The following is an 18,104-nucleotide window of genomic DNA, read 5'->3' on the forward strand; positions in this document are numbered from 1 at the left end:
GCAGGAGGGGTGACAGAGCCCCCCAGCAGCTTAAAATACGCCTCTGTGTTAAGAGCGCAGCACAGCTGATGTACGCGGTGCACCTGTGAAGAGCTAACGATGGCCAGTCTACCTGGACACACCTGGTGCGTGGGCAGCAAGTTCCTCTGTGAGCTCTGCACGTGGGACGTTTGAGTGGAGCTGAGGAAGAGCTGGGTTTTAAGGCTGAAGGATGCTGTTACACAGCAAGTCGAAAGGTGGTAACTCTGTGTTGGGTACGCGTAGCAGGAGTGGGAGGCGCTGGAGGGGCCTGTTAACCGAGGGGCGCTGTCGGGTGTTTTAATTTCCTGCTCAAGAGGTGGGCAGTACACTCAGGGCAGGTGGCTCCGGCTGCAGGCGCAGTGCGAGCTGCAGGGTGAGCTCTGGGGGACGGGAGCCCGAGGCAAGAGGCCGTGAACTGCCGACCCTTTGCACGACAGAGGGCACGGGGATGTGCGGCCCGGCCAGGTTGAGGAGACACTCGGAGACACGGCAGGAGCCGACAGCCACCAGATATTCCACTGCTTAGACTGCGAGCGGGTAAAAGCCCAGGAGTTCCTTTGTTCGGGGTTCCTCCTGGGAGGCACCAGCTCGAGCTGTTGTTATTTACTTACTGCGCAAACATTAAATTATTTTAAGGATCCAGACGTCCGAGACTCTCCTATGGGAAAACCTAGGGTCGAGCTGGTAAGGAGACCTGGTGTGCGTGGCGAGTGGGGTGTGTGGGGAGTCAAGTAGGGCACCCATGGGCTCACTGGAACCACCTGCTGTGAAGGGGCCTCAATCCCAGCTCAGGTGGTGTGGGTGTGACTGCCAGAGTGGCTCCTGGATGGTCAGATAGGAAAGTTTCCTTAACAAGAGATTTATAGAGAGGCTTAAGTAAAAATTTTGCAGTGGCACCTCGTAGAAAATAATTTAATCTGGATTCTTATCAGCTAATATTTTCTCAAATAGATCTAGCCCTCTCTAAACAAAACAAAAAACCCCCAAAAACCAACCAAACAAAAAATCCCCCAACAAACCAAATCCAAATGAGCCCCAGGAACAGTAAGAAACTCCCATCCTGAAATGGAGTAAAGTAGACAAAAGGTAGTTACTGTTTGAAAGAAAATAACTTTCTGCATTAGCACACAGTATTTCAGTTCACTGCCTTTTTCTTCATGTACTAAAATCAAAACCTAATTTCATTGAAAAAAACCTCAAAGTTTTACTGAAATTTGTACAGTAAATAGGTTTATATATTTGAGTAAGTTTATAACGGAGAAGGAGGCTGTTTCAAGAGGTGTTTACAAAACCCATTATGGGCCTTAAGGAAGCAAGGATTGTAAAACAAAGTAATTTGTAAACTGCATTTTTAAAGTGCTTTTAGAGTGTCATTAACACCATGACAATACAGCAAAGTACAGAATGTTTGTCCTGACAGAGTAAATACAAAACTTCTTAGGAAGTGCTGCTTTAAGTTTGGCTCTTGAGGGACCATCTGTATCAACTATAAATATGTATTTTTTTCTCATTTGAATAGCTAAGGACTTATTGTATTTCAGATTTTTTGGTTTCTAAAAATGATGAGAAAGTCAGCCTTGTGACAAGCCAAATATAATTTACTTATTACTTATTCAGAAACTATACAAAGACTTTAGACAGTAAACACGTATTTAATAAAACTGTGGTTCAGTTACACTGGATCCTTGAAGGAGTTCCCAGTACAACTTCATTAATCTGCTTATATCACAGAACAGTTTCCAGTCAGATGTACACGTTCACAATATTCAAACTCATTTGGTCCACCACTAAACTCTTCTTCCTTTCATCTTGCAAATGTGTACACTTGTGCCTGCCTCTTCAGCAGGCATTTACCTAAAAGATAAAGCAATTGCAGTACATTTAAAGACAAGGCCTTTCTTTGTGAGATAAAATTAAGTAATAATTTTAAAATAAAATTGTTTTTAATTTAGCTAGATGACACATGCTAAAGACTTTCAAATTTTATTCCTGAGCAGGTTACACATTGCTGTGATTACCTGAAAGCCACCCCCAGAGTCTTTGCTGGCCTCATGTCCAGTCAAAAAGGAAAAATAAACCCCTAAAACATCATATTTGAAAGAAGCTTATCCTTTTTCTAGAGAACTGAAATACTCGTGTATGTGCTTTTTGGTTATGAACTTTTCCCTATTAGACTTCCAGGTAGTGATGGTAACACTTTTGTGATGGTAACAATAAGGAGTGACTGATGACAAGGATTGTTTACTTAGGTCTTGAAGTAAATTAAACTATACTGAATATACACACAGTGTTAGATGTAACTCTGACTAGCCAAAATAACTAATAAAACAGAATTAAAGTTCAGGCAGCTGAAAGAAATTTAAAGACCAGGGCTCTTGCCTCCATTTTTAAGCAGTTATGATTTTTATACTTTACTGGAATTCAAGATTTGTATGGCTATATCATTGTAACAGGAAAAAAAAAAAGATTTTTACTAAGTCTTTTAACAATTTTATTATTTTCCTTCTTTTCTATTAAGTATCTATCTAAAATAAAAAAACCCTATATGTTATACAATAACTATTAGAAATACAAACAAAGTTTCAATTGCTTCTAATCTGGACAGGACTTTAAATTAGCAGCCAAAAAAAATGAAAAGCTATAAATAATTTTTTATAAGCCGTGTTCAAAAATCTTTGCTAACACTTTGTATATCCACTTCTGTGCACTTAAAAGCCACCATTTCTGACCCAAAATCTTTTAACATCCTTTCCCCCTCCCTTTTCTCCTCCACTTTAATGGTAAGTATCTACCATTTTGATTATCTGCCTGTTCTGGTAACTTCTGCAAAAGTTATACCTTAACCTTGGTTATTGTAATTATGAAACTCCCCAATATTGAAAGCAGGATAGAGCAGATTGGGAATTACCTTCCTCATCCACCCCCAGCCATTGGTGGTGGACTGGGGCCTCCACCCCAGTGATTTATTCGACCCATCCTACGGCGAGGATTTGCTGGAGGCCTGAAAAGAAAGCAATTCTATTGTCATTAAACTTTTACACTAGAAATATAACATTTCTCTAAATGACAGTACTTAGTTAGAACCTCGGAAAAAAAATCAGTTTCATGTTAAAAGCTGTAAAAAACCTCTAACCCCACTTTCAAAAAAATTCTTTTATAATTCTTTAATAGTTCCAGAGTGTGTTAGGCTATATTATTTTTCAAGCTGTCCAAAGCTGTGTATTGTTATCAACAATAATGCAGATAAGTATTTTAGTCTTCCTACACAACCCAATTAATCTACTCAGATTCATGTGACTTTGCTAAGATAGGAAAAAAAAATCAGAACTGGTGTGAATATGAAAAAAATACCCTCTTCTGTCATTGTATCCTGAATAGGAGGAAGATGTATAACCTCTTCTTCTCAAATCTGGTTGAATAATGCTCTGGAAACTGAAAAATAAAACAAGAGTTAGGTGAATTGACTGCTAGATATAGTTTATCTATTTTTGGATTGCAAGATAAGAAATGGCCTGAAAAACAGTAAGTATGTTAAGGAATGAATGATGTATCTTGCCGAGATCATTGCTGTTAAATTCTTGGCAATTCTTCTCCTACATATCAAACTAAAATTTGAAGTAATTCCAAATTACAGTGAGGCTCAAACTATAAAATCTCATTTTTGGGTAAATATGCAAGAAATGCGTAACTGAAATAATCAAGAACTGTTGAATACATCACAAGAATTTTCTGTTTCTTAACTGGCTTTCATCTGGGGCCATAAATTTGTCATTACTGCTGTGTGATTATCTTTACATAGCCAGGCTCTCGTCACCAGTAGAAATTCTCCAAGTAACCGCTTAATTATTGGATCAGCTATTAGACATTAGCTGTTTAACAAAAGTGTATGCTTTTTCCTTTTGGCAGTGTCAAAATAGATGAAATGTAAGAAAACTCATTTGAACTTCCAGGAAGTTAGCATCACTTTTCATGCACTTTTTATTAATACTCCTGTAGTGCTTAGTAAACAAAACTGTGTAGTCACAGTAAAATATTTATAGATAGGAATGCTAAAGAGTAAACACAACACTTTTATTGTTGTGTTACTGATAGTACTGAGTAGTTTCTACCTATGTCAAATCTAAAATAAAGCTCACCAAAAGAATTAACTTGTACTTACAACAGAACCACAAAATCTGCTATGGACCAGAAGAAATCTGTTATAGATGACAGACTCCAAGGAGCCCGACTCCGGTTATCCAAAACTTGTCCTGTAACATATCCAGACACAAAACATCCTGTGATGTTCAGTGTGTGACACTGCACAGCACAGTACACCCAAGCATATCTGCTGAGTCCAGAATTTACAAATGGGAGGCAGAAACTTCACGTCATGGGCAACGGCGGCGAGTTTCACTGCCTAGAGATAATTTATTGACCAAGCACTCGAACTACTGGGCTCACCATCGCCAAACGAGCTCTGCGTCCAGGAAACCTATAAAAAGTACCGGTGCAGCGGCGGTTTCCCCGCATGTTGCTTAAGTGCTGTTCTGTTCGCAGACCACGCTCGGCCCCTTCAAAGTCCCCAAGCGCAGTTCAGAAGCCGGCGAGCTCAGCGCAGGCCGCGGGGAGCGCGGGGGGACGCGACACCGGCAAGGCCGGGCCCCTCCGGGCTCCCCTGGCAGCGGGCCCGGGGCCCGCGGTCACTGCCCGGTCACTGCCCAGCCATTCCCCGCCCGGCGCCCCGGTCCCGGTCCCTGCCCCTTCCCCTCACCGTTGGAGATGTAAACCATGGCGGCTCCTGCCCCGCCGGCCCCGCCCGCTGCGCATGAGCAGCAGGGGCGGCTGACGGGGCGCCCGGAGATCCTTCCGGGGCCGGAAGGCGGGGCTGTGGCGCTCTGGGGCGGCGCTTGGTGCCCGGTTCCCATCCCAGAGATAGCACAGCGGCGCTCAGCTCCTGTTAACGGGGAGTCACTCTCAGCACGCCGTATTAACGAGGGATACCCCTCAGCACCCTTGTTAACTGGGCGTCCCCTTCAGAACCCCCTATTAATGAGGACTCCCCCTCAGCATCCCCTGTCAACGAGGTCCCCCTCGGCATTCCCTGTTAACGAAGAATCCCCCTCAGCCCCTGTTCCGGGGGTGCCCCTCGCCCCGCGGGGCCGGCCTGAGGCGGGCGGTGCTCGGGAGCAGCGTCTCCTCCCTCAGAGCGGGCGGTTCTGCTTCACCCCAAACCGTATTTAGTTCAGTAATTCCAGCGTTGTGTTGGAGTTTCTTTGTCGTGTCCTTTAAGCGCGTTTTAACAACAGTAACAGGAGTTGGTAGTCTGTCAGGATTTCATAAAAACTAAACGTTCTTAGCCGCTTGCTGTAATAATGGTGGAAATACGACCAAGTCGAGAGATTCTTTAACACTTTTGACTAAAGGGAACTTTTGTTCCTTGTATTTAATGACAGATATGTGGCTATGTATATTCCCATTATGTTTGTGGGAATGTTCAGCCCGAAGTTGAGCATTTGTTTTGTTTTATTTTTATAAAAGCTTTGCCCTGCAAATAGTGGCAGCATTTTTTTTCTCAGGGAGAATCCATGCATGGAAAATTGGAGGTAACTATGCAGCTATATAGGCAAATTTAATATATTACCTCCTCTTTTTTTTTTTTAAGCTAAACCTGTAGACAAGGGATGTTTAATTCTGCTGAGCAGTGGCAGTGAAAAATGAATGTAAAAGCACTTTAATACTTTGCAACAGCTATATTTTCCTAATAACGCAGTAAAATCCTTTGGTAACTGGGGCACAACACAAGAGTGTTTTCTGAAGTTGAAATTGTAATATCGTGCCTCTGACAGTGTAGTTGTCCCCTCAGTAAAGAAATTGTTTGCAACTGACAAGTGTTGACAAGTGTTTACAAATTTTTACAAATGTTTACAAATATTCGATGTTCAGAAACACACTCTTTCCAATAACTGAAAGCAATTGTGAAAGAAAAGTATCTGTAACAACCTCTGTAAAATAAACGTTTATCATTAATGTAAGAGCTGGGTAATCTACCACTCAATAAATGGGGCAATACCAAAGTGTTTAGAAAATAGTGCATAATAGACATAAACACAGGCAGTATGGTAAAATGATTCAGGGACAATACCTATTTGTTTTCTTAATTAGTCCTGTTTATGGTATTTTTTTCAAATAGTAGTCAAATAATAGGAAAATAACTGTGCTTAAGGAAAATATATGACAAATGTATACCTTTATTAATATGCTAACCTGGAAATTATATACTCTTGTTTTTAAGTTATTTTAATTAATATATTTTATTTTCTTTTCACTAGACATTGAGACAAAACAGCAAATTTAAAGAACTGTTGCACAAGTTGTAAATACAACGTTCACCAAGACGAAAACAAAAAGAGGGAGGACAGAAATGGGAAAGTAATGGCATTAAGTAGCCTAAAGGAGGTATTGTGAATTTTATGGTGTATTGAAAACACACACAAACTAACTCTTGCTCGTATAGAACCAAACATCACAGTCCAAACTTTTCACAGGACTTTACACAGAAACATAATAGTGAACCTGAATATGAGCAGGTAATTATTCCTCCTGACCTCAAGCTCTGTATGCAGTTAATGTTGTCCTGCAAGCATTAATGTAATAAGAGTTCAAACAATTCCATTTTTAAATGTATTATTTTTCAGGGGGAATATGTTAATCATGCAGAAAAGATCAATGTATTTTTTGCTTTCCAAATGACAGAAAGAACCCAAACAACAAAGAAGATGGCTAGTGAGTTCTTCAGGTACTTGGTTGGTTTTTGTTTTGTTTTGTTTTTAAGTAAAATGTGAGATAGTCTCGGTTTATTTAGTAATAAAGTAATGATAAATAACATTTAATGCCCTAAGATTATATAATTACAATGCAACATTTCTCTGAAATGTAAATCTTCGTTCGTGAAGCCTAGCCATGATGATTTTTGGTGAATGAAACAAAAGAAATACAGTTTTTAAATTGAGAGTACTGGTGTGTGTATATTCCTAGCCATTTATTTTTCCAAGAAAATATGTCCAGGTACTTAACAGTGTCAGAATAACCAACCATTGTATACAACGATATGTGAAAATGTTAGTATTTTTAACTGTTTTTAATGCACTTAGGTATACATTATTTATTAATTTATTTCCATATTTAAGTTTTAGATATAAGAACATGTGGTTAAAAATCAATGGTAGCGTTGCATTGTCAACCTGGTTATCTATTGGCCAGGAACTAAGCCAAAAAGTGGAATGGGGATGGGAAAAGAGTTATCCACATGCAGTTGGGATATATGGTAGGGCTGGGACAGAAGGTGTGGGCAGAAGGTGTGGTGGGAGCCCCTTCCTGGTGGTGCCATGGCCCTGACATCCCACCCTGAGCAGCTGCTCCTTCCCAAGGGGCAGGGCGGGTGTCTCCAGCTGGTGCTCGCTACAGTTCTTCACTGACCCCACCCTTGCTTTCAGCCTGGTGCTGGGAAGTTGAGGACAACAGAGGCCCTGCACCTCTGCCTAAGGAAAACCAGTAGAAGAGGCGTTTTTAGAGTCAGCAGCAGAAACACAAACCAGCTGGGCTGCCCTTCTCAAGGGTGAGTGCTCTGAGGAGTAGAGCTGGTTGAGCTTCTGAAGGTGAGTGTCATGAGCAGCAGAGCTGGGGAGAGGTGAGTGAGAGCCAAAAGTTAACTGAGATGCTGTTTGGAAACTGGAGTGATTATTTGACAGCAGGCAAAGTAAATATTTGTGTGATGCCATGAAGAGTAGTGTAGGCCATACATTAAGTAATTGAAATAGGCTTTAAATTTTTTTAAATGTAATTTTAGATGGTTTATTTTTTTTAGACTCTATTCTAAGCATAAATTTGTTTGTCTTAATTCCTTGTGAATTGTATATTTGTCTGAGTACTGCTGTCTGAGCAATATATTACTGTGCTTTATCAATGTTTTCTTTTTTTTTCATGAAAACTGGCAAAACCATGGGTCAACTACTTTGATAGCATTTTCAATGCTGAGGGATGACCTTTTAGTTGTGATGCAAGAGAATTAGAAAGTTGTGTGCATAGAGAAGTGGTGATGCACCATGAACAGTGCTTGTACTTTCTAAAACTTATGTTACTTTTTAATGTGAATGCAGGCTTTTTAATGTGAATACAGGCTTTTTAAGAGAAAATAATTTTGAATTGAAGACTAAACAGGAGCAACTTGACCCCGCCCTGAAGAGGATTTGCAGGATATTGACAACATTTATTAACAGAAATAGAAAAGGCACATTTTTTTCCTCTTGCTGGCCTATAGTTATTTCATATAGTGATTATCATGTTACGCTACCACATAATTTAAATGGAAACATTCAAAACTTAATTTGGATTTGAATTATTCATGAAAGAGCTGATTGTCATGTAGTATTTGTCTTATACACACACAATTAATACTGTATGTGTTAGAGTGAGGAGGTCTTTTAATTGTCACATTACAAATGTAGAATGCTCATTGCAACATAAGCATAAAACTCAGAGGACATTTCACAGGATTCTGTTTTTTGACAGCTCCTATAAGAAAAAATAATTTGCTGTTTGTGGAAGAGCTGGAATCAATTCTTGGAACTAAATTATGTTGATTTAATGTCAGAACTTTAAACAGAATTTACCTGTTCAAGTAGCTTCAGTTCTAAATAACTGATTGAAGACCTAATTTTTTTTTATTCCCTAGTGCCCCAGACAGACATATATTCATGTACTGTGGCCTTTGAGTTAGAGATATCTTGTGCAGATTTCAACTGGAAGATATATTTGGCAAAATCAGCATCTCTGATCCTGGCATTAAATCAGGTCAAGAACATAAGCACATAATGCTACAAACTATTTTTTCCCCTGACTGGGACAGAGACGAGATGTTCTAGTGACAGAATTGGTCTGCAAATTGTTTGTTTATACAATTTGTTGATCCTGAATAACAAACATTACGAGGCTTTAGTTCAAAATTATTTACCGTTAAGAGTTTGAAAACAAACATATGCTTGAGGAATGCCAAAGGACTGTCTTGTGCTTTTATATTCCTTTAGTTAACAGCATATCCTTATGTACAGAAACCCATAACTGCCTGTATGTGTTACATATTCTTAACAGCAAGGACTTCATCCCTCAGGAGAATTAAATTGGTGGTCTTCAATTTAAAATCGTATCAAAGTCTAGAAAGAAACTTCCCCACTCTTCTACACGGGGTGAATGCTGTGCTTGCAGTTCCTGTCCGGGCACAGAAAGAGCGGGGTCACTAATTGGTCGAAGCACCTGAGCGCAGCGAAGAAATACCCGTGTTTGGGCGCGGTTTTTGGGTGGGAATACTTTGAATGTCCAGCGGGTGGCAGCGCAAGTGTGAAATAACGAGACCCGCTTTGTTTAACCACTCTCCAAACGTCCTACCACCTCTGTCGGAGAATATTTGCATTCTCCTTTACAGAGAAATCCTTCATCCCGTGCCACTTGACGCTTATGTAATGCTTAAATGGCAAATTCTTACCGGGCTGGGGACCAGTGTTGACTCCACAGATGTATAGTGATTGGGGAATTTGTTAGAAGTGTCACAGTGGTAGAGTTTGGGCTAAAGTTGGAGAAATGCTTGTGTGTTAACATATGATTGAGGAGTTAGTTGGTTGGAGTTTGTTGGCTTCTTTTTTCTTTTTTTTTTTTTTTCCTCCATCCCTATCTTCCTCCCCCAGATAATGGAATAGCAGACTTCCTATTTTGTTAGTGGAGCCTTTGGCAGTTTTTTTGGTGTAAATGAAAAAAAAAAGGTGAACATAAGTAAGTGTAATAGGAACATTTTTAATGTACAGCAGGTAGGAAAAATAATGATAATTACATGGGTCAACTGAAAATAAAAACCAGGTCCTCAAACCTATGCCCTAAGTTAATGACAAAGCCTGAAATGGAACTGACCTGCTTATTCTCATACTTGTGTAATTTCTTGAGGATATACTTGCATCTGTCAGGTAGAGGAAACAAAAGAAGTCTCAGGCTCTGTTAGTCTTTTGATTTAAGGCAAATATTCCTTGCCTTGTTATGCTTTCTGCTAATAAATGAGAATTAGATTTGTCATGTACCTCATGAGTCTGGACTGTGGATGTATGCACACACACAAGCCTGCTTTGGCATGTTTTCCTTTTTTCCTGAAGTCTTTTAAAAGTAGTGGGCTTTCTGTTTACTGAAAAGTAAAATTTAATACAATGAAACTTGAAGAATAAATGTTCAAGTTAGGGCTTATCCTTTTTCCTTACTGTTCTTATATTTTAAAATCCTATTTGTAAAGTTGGCTTGTAGGGACACCTACAGATTTCACACAGCTATTTCCCCTTCCCAGTTTTTACTTTCATACTGATGATGATGCCACTGTTGTGGTATCTTTAGAAATTAAAAGGAATGACTAACCAGACAAATGGATTTATTAAGACAGGTGTTGTGATGTGAATATTGGTTTTACAATAAATGTGTTCACTGAGGTCTGTTAGGGCATACACTGTGTTTCTGTTCTCTGTAAAAGTTCTATTAACTGTTCATTTTATATAAGCCTGCCTGTTTTAGGTGATAGCTAGGTTGTGAATACACTCAAAAGAGGAAAAAAAGGTTTAGCTCACTGATGCTGTTGAGCTGCTTGTAGACAACTGGAACATTCTTATCAGCCACCTGGTGGGAGAGGTATGGGCTATGTGACTGAGAAAACTCATATGTGGAAAGTAGGAAAGGAAGCTGGAAAACTTGCATTCCAATAAGATGCTACTGCTTGTCATTTATCTTTATTTTTGTGTCTGAGATGACTACAACATAAAATACGTCATGGAATCCTCTGGCCTCACTGATGTTCGGGTGAGCCTTGTGTGGGCAGTGTATTTTTCAAGTTCTTTTCTTCTCTTTTGTGTGGATATTGTTTCTGCTGGAGAGCTGGCTGCTGTTGTGCTCCTGCCCTTGCTTTAGTGTGGTTTCTGTCAGAAAGTTTCTGTCCCACAGCCTAATCCAGTTGTACCGAGCATTAGTACTATGTCCAGCTATAGCTCTTGGGAGACTTGCTGAATATTTATGGTTGAGATGTTTATACATGAATTATATTTCTTGTTTATCTTAGTCCTTTTAATATAATCATCACTATTGTTTAAGAACAAACTCACCTATTCTTTCTTACTTCTCATATGCTCAAGTGATGTGGCACTTGTCCCTGCTAACATATGTAGCTAGGATGTAACAGTGCTGTTTTCTTGCTGGATGTGCATGGGTTGCATCTGCACAGATGATTTAGGGAGCAGAAATGTTTCTTCTTGATACACATTTGCTTTACTGGGTGTTTGGAGCTTTTTTCTGCATTTGGAGTGTTGCAGTAGGCACTTGAACATGCTGCTGCTGTGCCAGGAACAAATTCCCTCCTGATAAACCAAGGCTGAGGTTGCACAGCAGCTGGAGCCCCCCTGCAGTGTGGGCATGGCAGGATCAGCTCTCTGTTCCCATGCTGTGCACACTGAGGACTGGCAGCTGGCAAAGATGGAGTGTGGATGTGCAGTTCTGCAATCAACAGATTTCAGCAAATGGAACCTTGGGCTTTTCCCCTCTTTGCAGCAATAACAGCCATTGGTGTTGACTTGTCAGTGGAAACTGTATATGACAAGATCACCATAAACTATGAGAACATCCCCTACTGCATTAGAAAGGGCAATGCAAGTAAGGTGACAAACGGAACAAGGCTCTAGTTGTTGCTAGAGGCATCTCTGATACTTGATATACCACTTTCTTTAACTGCTTCAGACTTAATAGCCAAAATAAAAACAGCAGCTAAGGTACTTGTCAGAAGCAGGTGGATGAAGCCAATTCCATAATCTATTTGGTGAATAAAACAGTGATATGATAACTGACACATTGTTCTGAAGAGCTTTTATAGTTCTGTTGGAGTGCTAACATCAGTTTTTGTCTTCTGAAAATTTATTACTTTAACAGAATATGTTAATGCAATCAAAACACTTTTAAATGGGTGCAGTGTAGCTATTTAGAAAGCACATAGTTGTTGGGGGTGTTTGGGAAGATGCAGGTGCTGTGAAAGCCGCAATGGTGTTGATGGGATGACTCCGTAGAGGTTTTAAAAGCCCATTGCACTGAGGTTGTAGCATTCTGATTCCACTCTTATTGCTCCCGATTTTGTTGTTTCTCTGTGTGCAATGCTGCCATTCTTGGTTTTGCTGAACTTAAAAGGGAAGCTCAGCCATGGCAGAAGATGCATTACAAGACCAGACTGCCTTGTCTGAAAGATGCATTTAAAGCTGTGGTTGTCTGCTAGGAAAAATCCCTACAAGCTATAGGAATAATGTGGGCCAACACCCCCCAAAATAATCCCATATTTTACAGAAGATTGGTGTGCTGTGATGCACAATGTCTTGGGGGGTTGCAAAAATGGTTTTGAGTTTACAAGATAAAATCAATAAAGGCACATGTGAGACTTTTCATCGTGGAGTTAATTGGAGAAGTATTATTCAATATCCTCTCCAGTTTAGCTTTTATGTGAATATCACATTTGCTTCCTTCATCTTCATGTGATAGAGGACCCTAAAGATTCTTATTTTAAAATACAGTTGACACTATTATCCTATTTACTGTATTTTCCATTTTTTTCTAGTTTAATACAGTCCAATGCATTATACCTCATAATCTAGAACATAATGTATATGAGCTCAGTGCTATTAGAGGCAGAGCTAGCCCCCAGTAGGAAGGAGTTGAATATACTTATTTGATATTTTTGTTCATTTTCATCAGACTAGCTGACAAAACCATGGTTTCACTTCTTTACAGTCATACTGGCATGACTTTAAAAACTCTTCCTTTTCTGCCTGACTTAAATAACTAGGTTTGAAATTCAAAAGGAACAAATTCAGGACATTCAGAAGAATCCCCAGTAACTTCTTTATGTTGAAAATTAATAGCTATTGAATTGTCATGTGTTCCATGCTCAAGGAAGAACAAAAGCCTACCTGTAAAGGATTCATAAGTGCTAATTTTATTCACCAATAACTATGGTAAAGATTAAGGTTCTCCAGCAATCCAGCCAGCATGAAGCTGAGCTTCAGAGTTAGAGAAAAAGAATGCAAGTCAGACTAAGTAATGGCAGGATAAAATTTCTTGTTAAGTTCTTCCATAAAGTAATATATTGAGTTCTAATTACTGCATCATAAAACAAGGCATTATAGCAGTACCAAGGAGGGTTGTAAAAGCTGATTTCTTTTAGAAGCAAAGTCAAGCATAAAAAGTCTGCAGTAATAATAATGTAGTAATATCTAAGTACCTGAAAAAATAAATAATGAGAGAGTTGAAATATATAAAAATGTAAATGGATTAAGCAGCGGAAAGTTTTTCATTTTCCTTGGTAACAAAAATATTTGACAGTGAAAATTAATGGGTGATAACAGGTATCAAGAAGCCCTTTATGTTGTCTTGACAGAAAAGCACATCAATGCAGAAGGAGGTTGTTCTTCTTCAAATAATAAACCCACGAAAACCTGCATTGTAAGACTGTTTTTCTTGGAAAAGGCTTTGAAATCAAGCATTTTATATTTTATGCTTTCATAGTAGGATTCTCATATTCTAAGCTGCTTTGAAAGTTAAATTTACTTTCAGAAGAAGTAGAGGTGAGTTTGAAAAGTTTTCCTTAGGCATTGGATTCCTTCAGTCTTGTTGCCCTGGGACAAAATAAAAATAAATCCACGAGAGTCAAAAGGAATTGGATGCTTTTGGCTGAGAAAAGTTTTAATTTATGCTCTAAAAACAGTCAAGGATATAAGCAATCATGTCTGAATCTCCAAGCAGTAGGAATTAAGCTGAAACATTTGACTAAAAAGCTTATTCTCATATTTATCTTATATGGTATCTTGTGATTTTCTTTGAAGTTTTTGGCAGCAGGTACTGGAAAGAGCTACAGCAAAGCATTTGATGCTTGGAACTCCTTTCAGAGACTTTCCAGTGATCAGTGCTCCCCACTGCTTACCTTGCTGCTGTGAATCTGCAACCTTTCTTATGGATATTAGAAGCAGTCATTAGGCTTCTGGAATATTTGCTTCTCTCGGTCTGTTTGTTACAACTTCATGTTTCTCATCACTAACAGAATTTTCCACATGCAGTCCCAGCAGTGTTTGTCTAACTTGTTTCCAAGACAAGACAAGACTGTGCTGCACTGTCCCAGTGTGACACGGCCTTGCTGAGACACCAGTGAGCATCAGTTAACTGAGAGAGTGAAATCAGGCACCAATATGAAAATACAAGGATTTTAACAAGCAAGTCTCATGGCTGGCTTCCTCACTGAGCATATACCTCAATCACACTTAGCTGCTGCCAAAGCAGCAGGGCTGCATTATCTTTTAGAGCTTTCTAAATGATGTTGAATATTGTTTGTATAACGCTTTAGGTGGGTGTAACTCATGGAGAATTTGCTTCTGAACGTTCCCCACCTGCACCATGACCCTCTAGGCTGGGCTTTGCTGCTGACCCAGCACACCATATGCATTCCCTGACATGTAACAAGAGGTTTGGCTGTTCATGTGGCTGCCAGAGAACAAGGACAAGGATGCCAGGCTTGGGGCAACTGCTTTTGTTCATTGTGCAGGAAATCTCCAGGTGTGTGGCAGCAAGGTGAGCAGGAGGCAGTTGGTGATGAAGTTCTATATTTTCTTGGGTATTTCCTTATTTGAAGACCTTCTCTGCACCCTTTAAACCATTCATAATTTTAAGTCATTAGAGACAGAGGGAGAAAGGATGAAGATTATTTGTTCTTCAGGGGTTATATTTTCACCCTCTAACATAAGCCTTTATGCTATAAGATTTTCTTCTGGGCTGTTAGCCAGGTACACTGTAATCCTGATCAGAGAGATGACAACTAAACTGGTATGAGGAAAACTTCCAAAGATTTGAACTCACAGTAGATTACAATGCTTTGTTAGGCTAATAGATTTTACAAAGTGCTTGTTTACAGATTGTCCTCTTGAAGCTGTTCAAAACATGCTCCCGAGAGCAAGTTTAAAAAAAAATAAAATCAATAGAGAGTGGTTTTGGCCATCACTTGCTTTTCTGCTGCAATGTGACTGGTCCCATCAGAGCTCACTTGTTTAACGCTAAGAGGCAGAATCCAAGCTCTGGAACCAGTGAGCTGGATTTTGTCACGTTGCTTTCTTTTGTCAATTAAACCTGTTCTGAAGAGACAGAAACTTCACTAATAGCTTCTCCAAGTTCCTTCTGTTATTTTGGGGTCGGAGCTTTCCATGCGTACAAAAGCGATACTGTTGCCTTCAAATTTCAGCTGTTTCATTGCTTGACAGCATCTTCTGTTGATTTTGAGGTGTTTGGTTTTTCTTTTTTTCCCCCTCAAGGATTATTTTCTAAAGCTGTTTCACAGATGACACCTGACTACACTGATAAGTTTTTTTAAATTAAAAATTTAATAGTAGCTTATGCAATCTATGCTTTTGCATGGAAATTGCATGACTGGACAATAAGTTACCTAATTTGTAGAGAAATTACTAGATTCCTGATATAATATTGAAAAGCATGTGTCTGGGAACACAAATATAAAGATCTCTCCTAAGTGTTTTCTTGCCAACAATATAAGATCTGGGTGTCTCTTGGAATGGGTAAGTTGCTCGTATAGTTATGTACCTTTTTTTTGAACCTTTGCTTTAGCAGTTTCTGGCCCATTTACAAATGGTACAGTATAACATACCCGCTGTGGGAATATGTCAGTATTTGGGTACCCAGAAAGTAATGTTTTTGCAAAGTGATTAAGCGTGGAAGAGTAATATTTATTATTAGACTTATGGAAAAGAAAAACTTGAAGACAACTTGTTCTTTCAGTCCCTGAAGCCATTATTTGAATCCCTTAATGTTTAATATCTCAATCTTTTTCTAGCTGTTCTTTGGTTTTGAAGGTCTTGAGACAACTCTTAGCAGTTTTACGAATAGAAGCAGTGACAGTGTATGGATTATCAGCATTTAAAGATCTGAGTTTTTGATCACAGCATTTTTCCCTCCTTTTCCATTAACTTCCTAATTAGATTTACATTGCAATTTTTATTATTGCTATCATCAAAATACCTGTAGTCAGCTCAAGCTATGTATAAATTAAAGATAGAATATTTAACTATGCTGCATTTTTCATTTTAAGCGTGAAACTGAATAAACTTAATACTTCTGGCATAACTAGTTCCCTTAATACAAATAATCAATTACCTTTTCCTTTCTGCCACATGGCCAGACATGCAGAGAGATTCTTTCCACCTGGGTTCTTCATGTCATTTGAAAAGCCAGAATTAAAGGGGACAGAAGAGGGATTGCAACCCTCTCCATTTCATCACATAAACTTTCCCTCTGTGCAGCTGGTACACTGAAAATGAAACTGCTTCAGAACAGGCTCAATAGATATTAAGTGTGAGAACAAAAGAACTTTAATTCTATAGTGTGATTTTTGTCCTAGAGAATTAGCATTACTGATAGTGGGGGAATCCATAATCATCTTGATACATCAATGTAAAATAAATTTCCATATGTCTTTTTGTAAGTTTGGTTGCTGTTTTTCCCCTTCCTAAAATTTCCATCCCCTGACTGTGAAGTGTAAATCTCCCTTGCAATATGTGATCTTTAGTAACAGATACCCTGAAGATGATGCAATTCTCCTTGTCTCAGCAGTTAATTCCTTCACTACTTTATGGCATATGTATAGCCTATGTGTGTATAAAATACTTGGGATAAGCAGAAAATAGAGGAAGTATACAAATTAGAAATTATACATAGAAACAAGGGAGAAAAGTGTTTTCTGTGCAAATGGTTGGTTATGTGTGTGCTGTGTCTACTTATGTCTCCTTGCTGGTGTGGAAACTCAGGTCATCTTCAGAAGTCTGTAGACCCTCCAGAGGAAGTCAATGGCTCTTGGAACCTTCATCAGTAGCTGAACTTGGTTTATATAACACTTAAGCTGTGGCTTCTACTGGTTAGGACAAGGCAAAAATCTCTCTCCTTGGCTGAAGGGGTTACTCCGTGTGTTACATAGAAACAGTTTTCACAGCCTGGTTGTGAAGGCAGATTAATTTTTCTAATTCGTAATCCCTCAGGCAGGGTCACACGGGGCCTTCAGAGAGATCTTAAACCTGATCACTGTGTTACCAGGATTCATTGCTATTTGAGATCATCAGCTTCTTTGAGGTCCTAGGCCTGCTGTGACTCTGCAGAACTCCTATAGATTGTTGCTAATGTTTTTTGCAGCAGCTTTCCTATTCTTTGCATATTGATACGCTGTGCTCATCTCGCATATAACTAGTGCAGCATTTTGTTCTAAAATGTTGTTGTAAATCACTTTTATGTTTTCAAATGTCTTTGCAAGGTGGTGGAATGACTTAGCAGAAAATATTGCAGTTGCTGACAGCAGGTTCTTTCCCTTTAGAGATAATGCTTGCAAAAAGAAAACATAATATGATAGCGTAAGCAGAAAAAAATCTGGAAGTCTTGTTGCCCACTTCGATTCTATGACCTTGGATGTAATTAAAAGACTTCTTATCTTTGTTGCTCAAGAAATGGGTAGATATTCCAATACACAAACTTGACTGATTTTTATGAAGAAAGAGGAAAAATGAGCTAGAGTCTGGGAACTTGAAAGGTAACTATATTGATTTTTTTTTTTCCCTAAGAAATTTTTATTAAAAATTGGCCTCTGAGATCTGAACAATTACAGACTTTTCTGCTTTTTAATATGTTTGTTTCATCTAATGGAGCAAATCTACTAAGGAAAAAGAAAATCAGATTTTTGGGTTTATATTTTTCCACTGCAAACCTTTAACTAAAAAGGTATGAGTATTGCCTTTATTCTACAAAGTTATCTGATTCATTATACTTTCTAATTTCACTAGCAAGTATGTGTCCTTAGACCCTCTTGAACAAAAATAAGACATTTTAATCTGACCATGTTCATTGTATCATGGGAAATCCTGTTCCAATTATGTCTCTTTTTCTTTTGTCAATGATCCTGCTTTAAATATCTGATGTCTGTGATAGCAGCCACGTTATGTGAATTCTCA

General features: G+C 38.9%; 1 protein-coding gene across 1 annotated transcript; it reads right to left on the minus strand.

Moving 5' to 3' along the window:
* Positions 1–1,598: 1,598 nt before the first annotated feature.
* LOC108499820 (selenoprotein K) lies at positions 1,599–4,904 on the minus strand. The gene is made up of 5 exons (XM_017820057.1): positions 4,775–4,904; positions 4,181–4,271; positions 3,373–3,453; positions 2,930–3,022; positions 1,599–1,875 (listed from the first exon to the last, which is right to left on the minus strand). The coding sequence occupies exons 1-5, from the start codon at positions 4,791–4,793 to the stop codon at positions 1,872–1,874; spliced, it is 288 nt and encodes a 95-aa protein (XP_017675546.1). The 5' UTR covers positions 4,794–4,904; the 3' UTR covers positions 1,599–1,871.
* Positions 4,905–18,104: the final 13,200 nt, after the last annotated feature.

The sequence above is a fragment of the Lepidothrix coronata genome, unplaced genomic scaffold, assembly GCF_001604755.1.
Source record: "Lepidothrix coronata isolate B3197 unplaced genomic scaffold, Lepidothrix_coronata-1.0 Scaffold78, whole genome shotgun sequence".
NCBI classification, from domain to species: domain Eukaryota; kingdom Metazoa; phylum Chordata; class Aves; order Passeriformes; family Pipridae; genus Lepidothrix; species Lepidothrix coronata.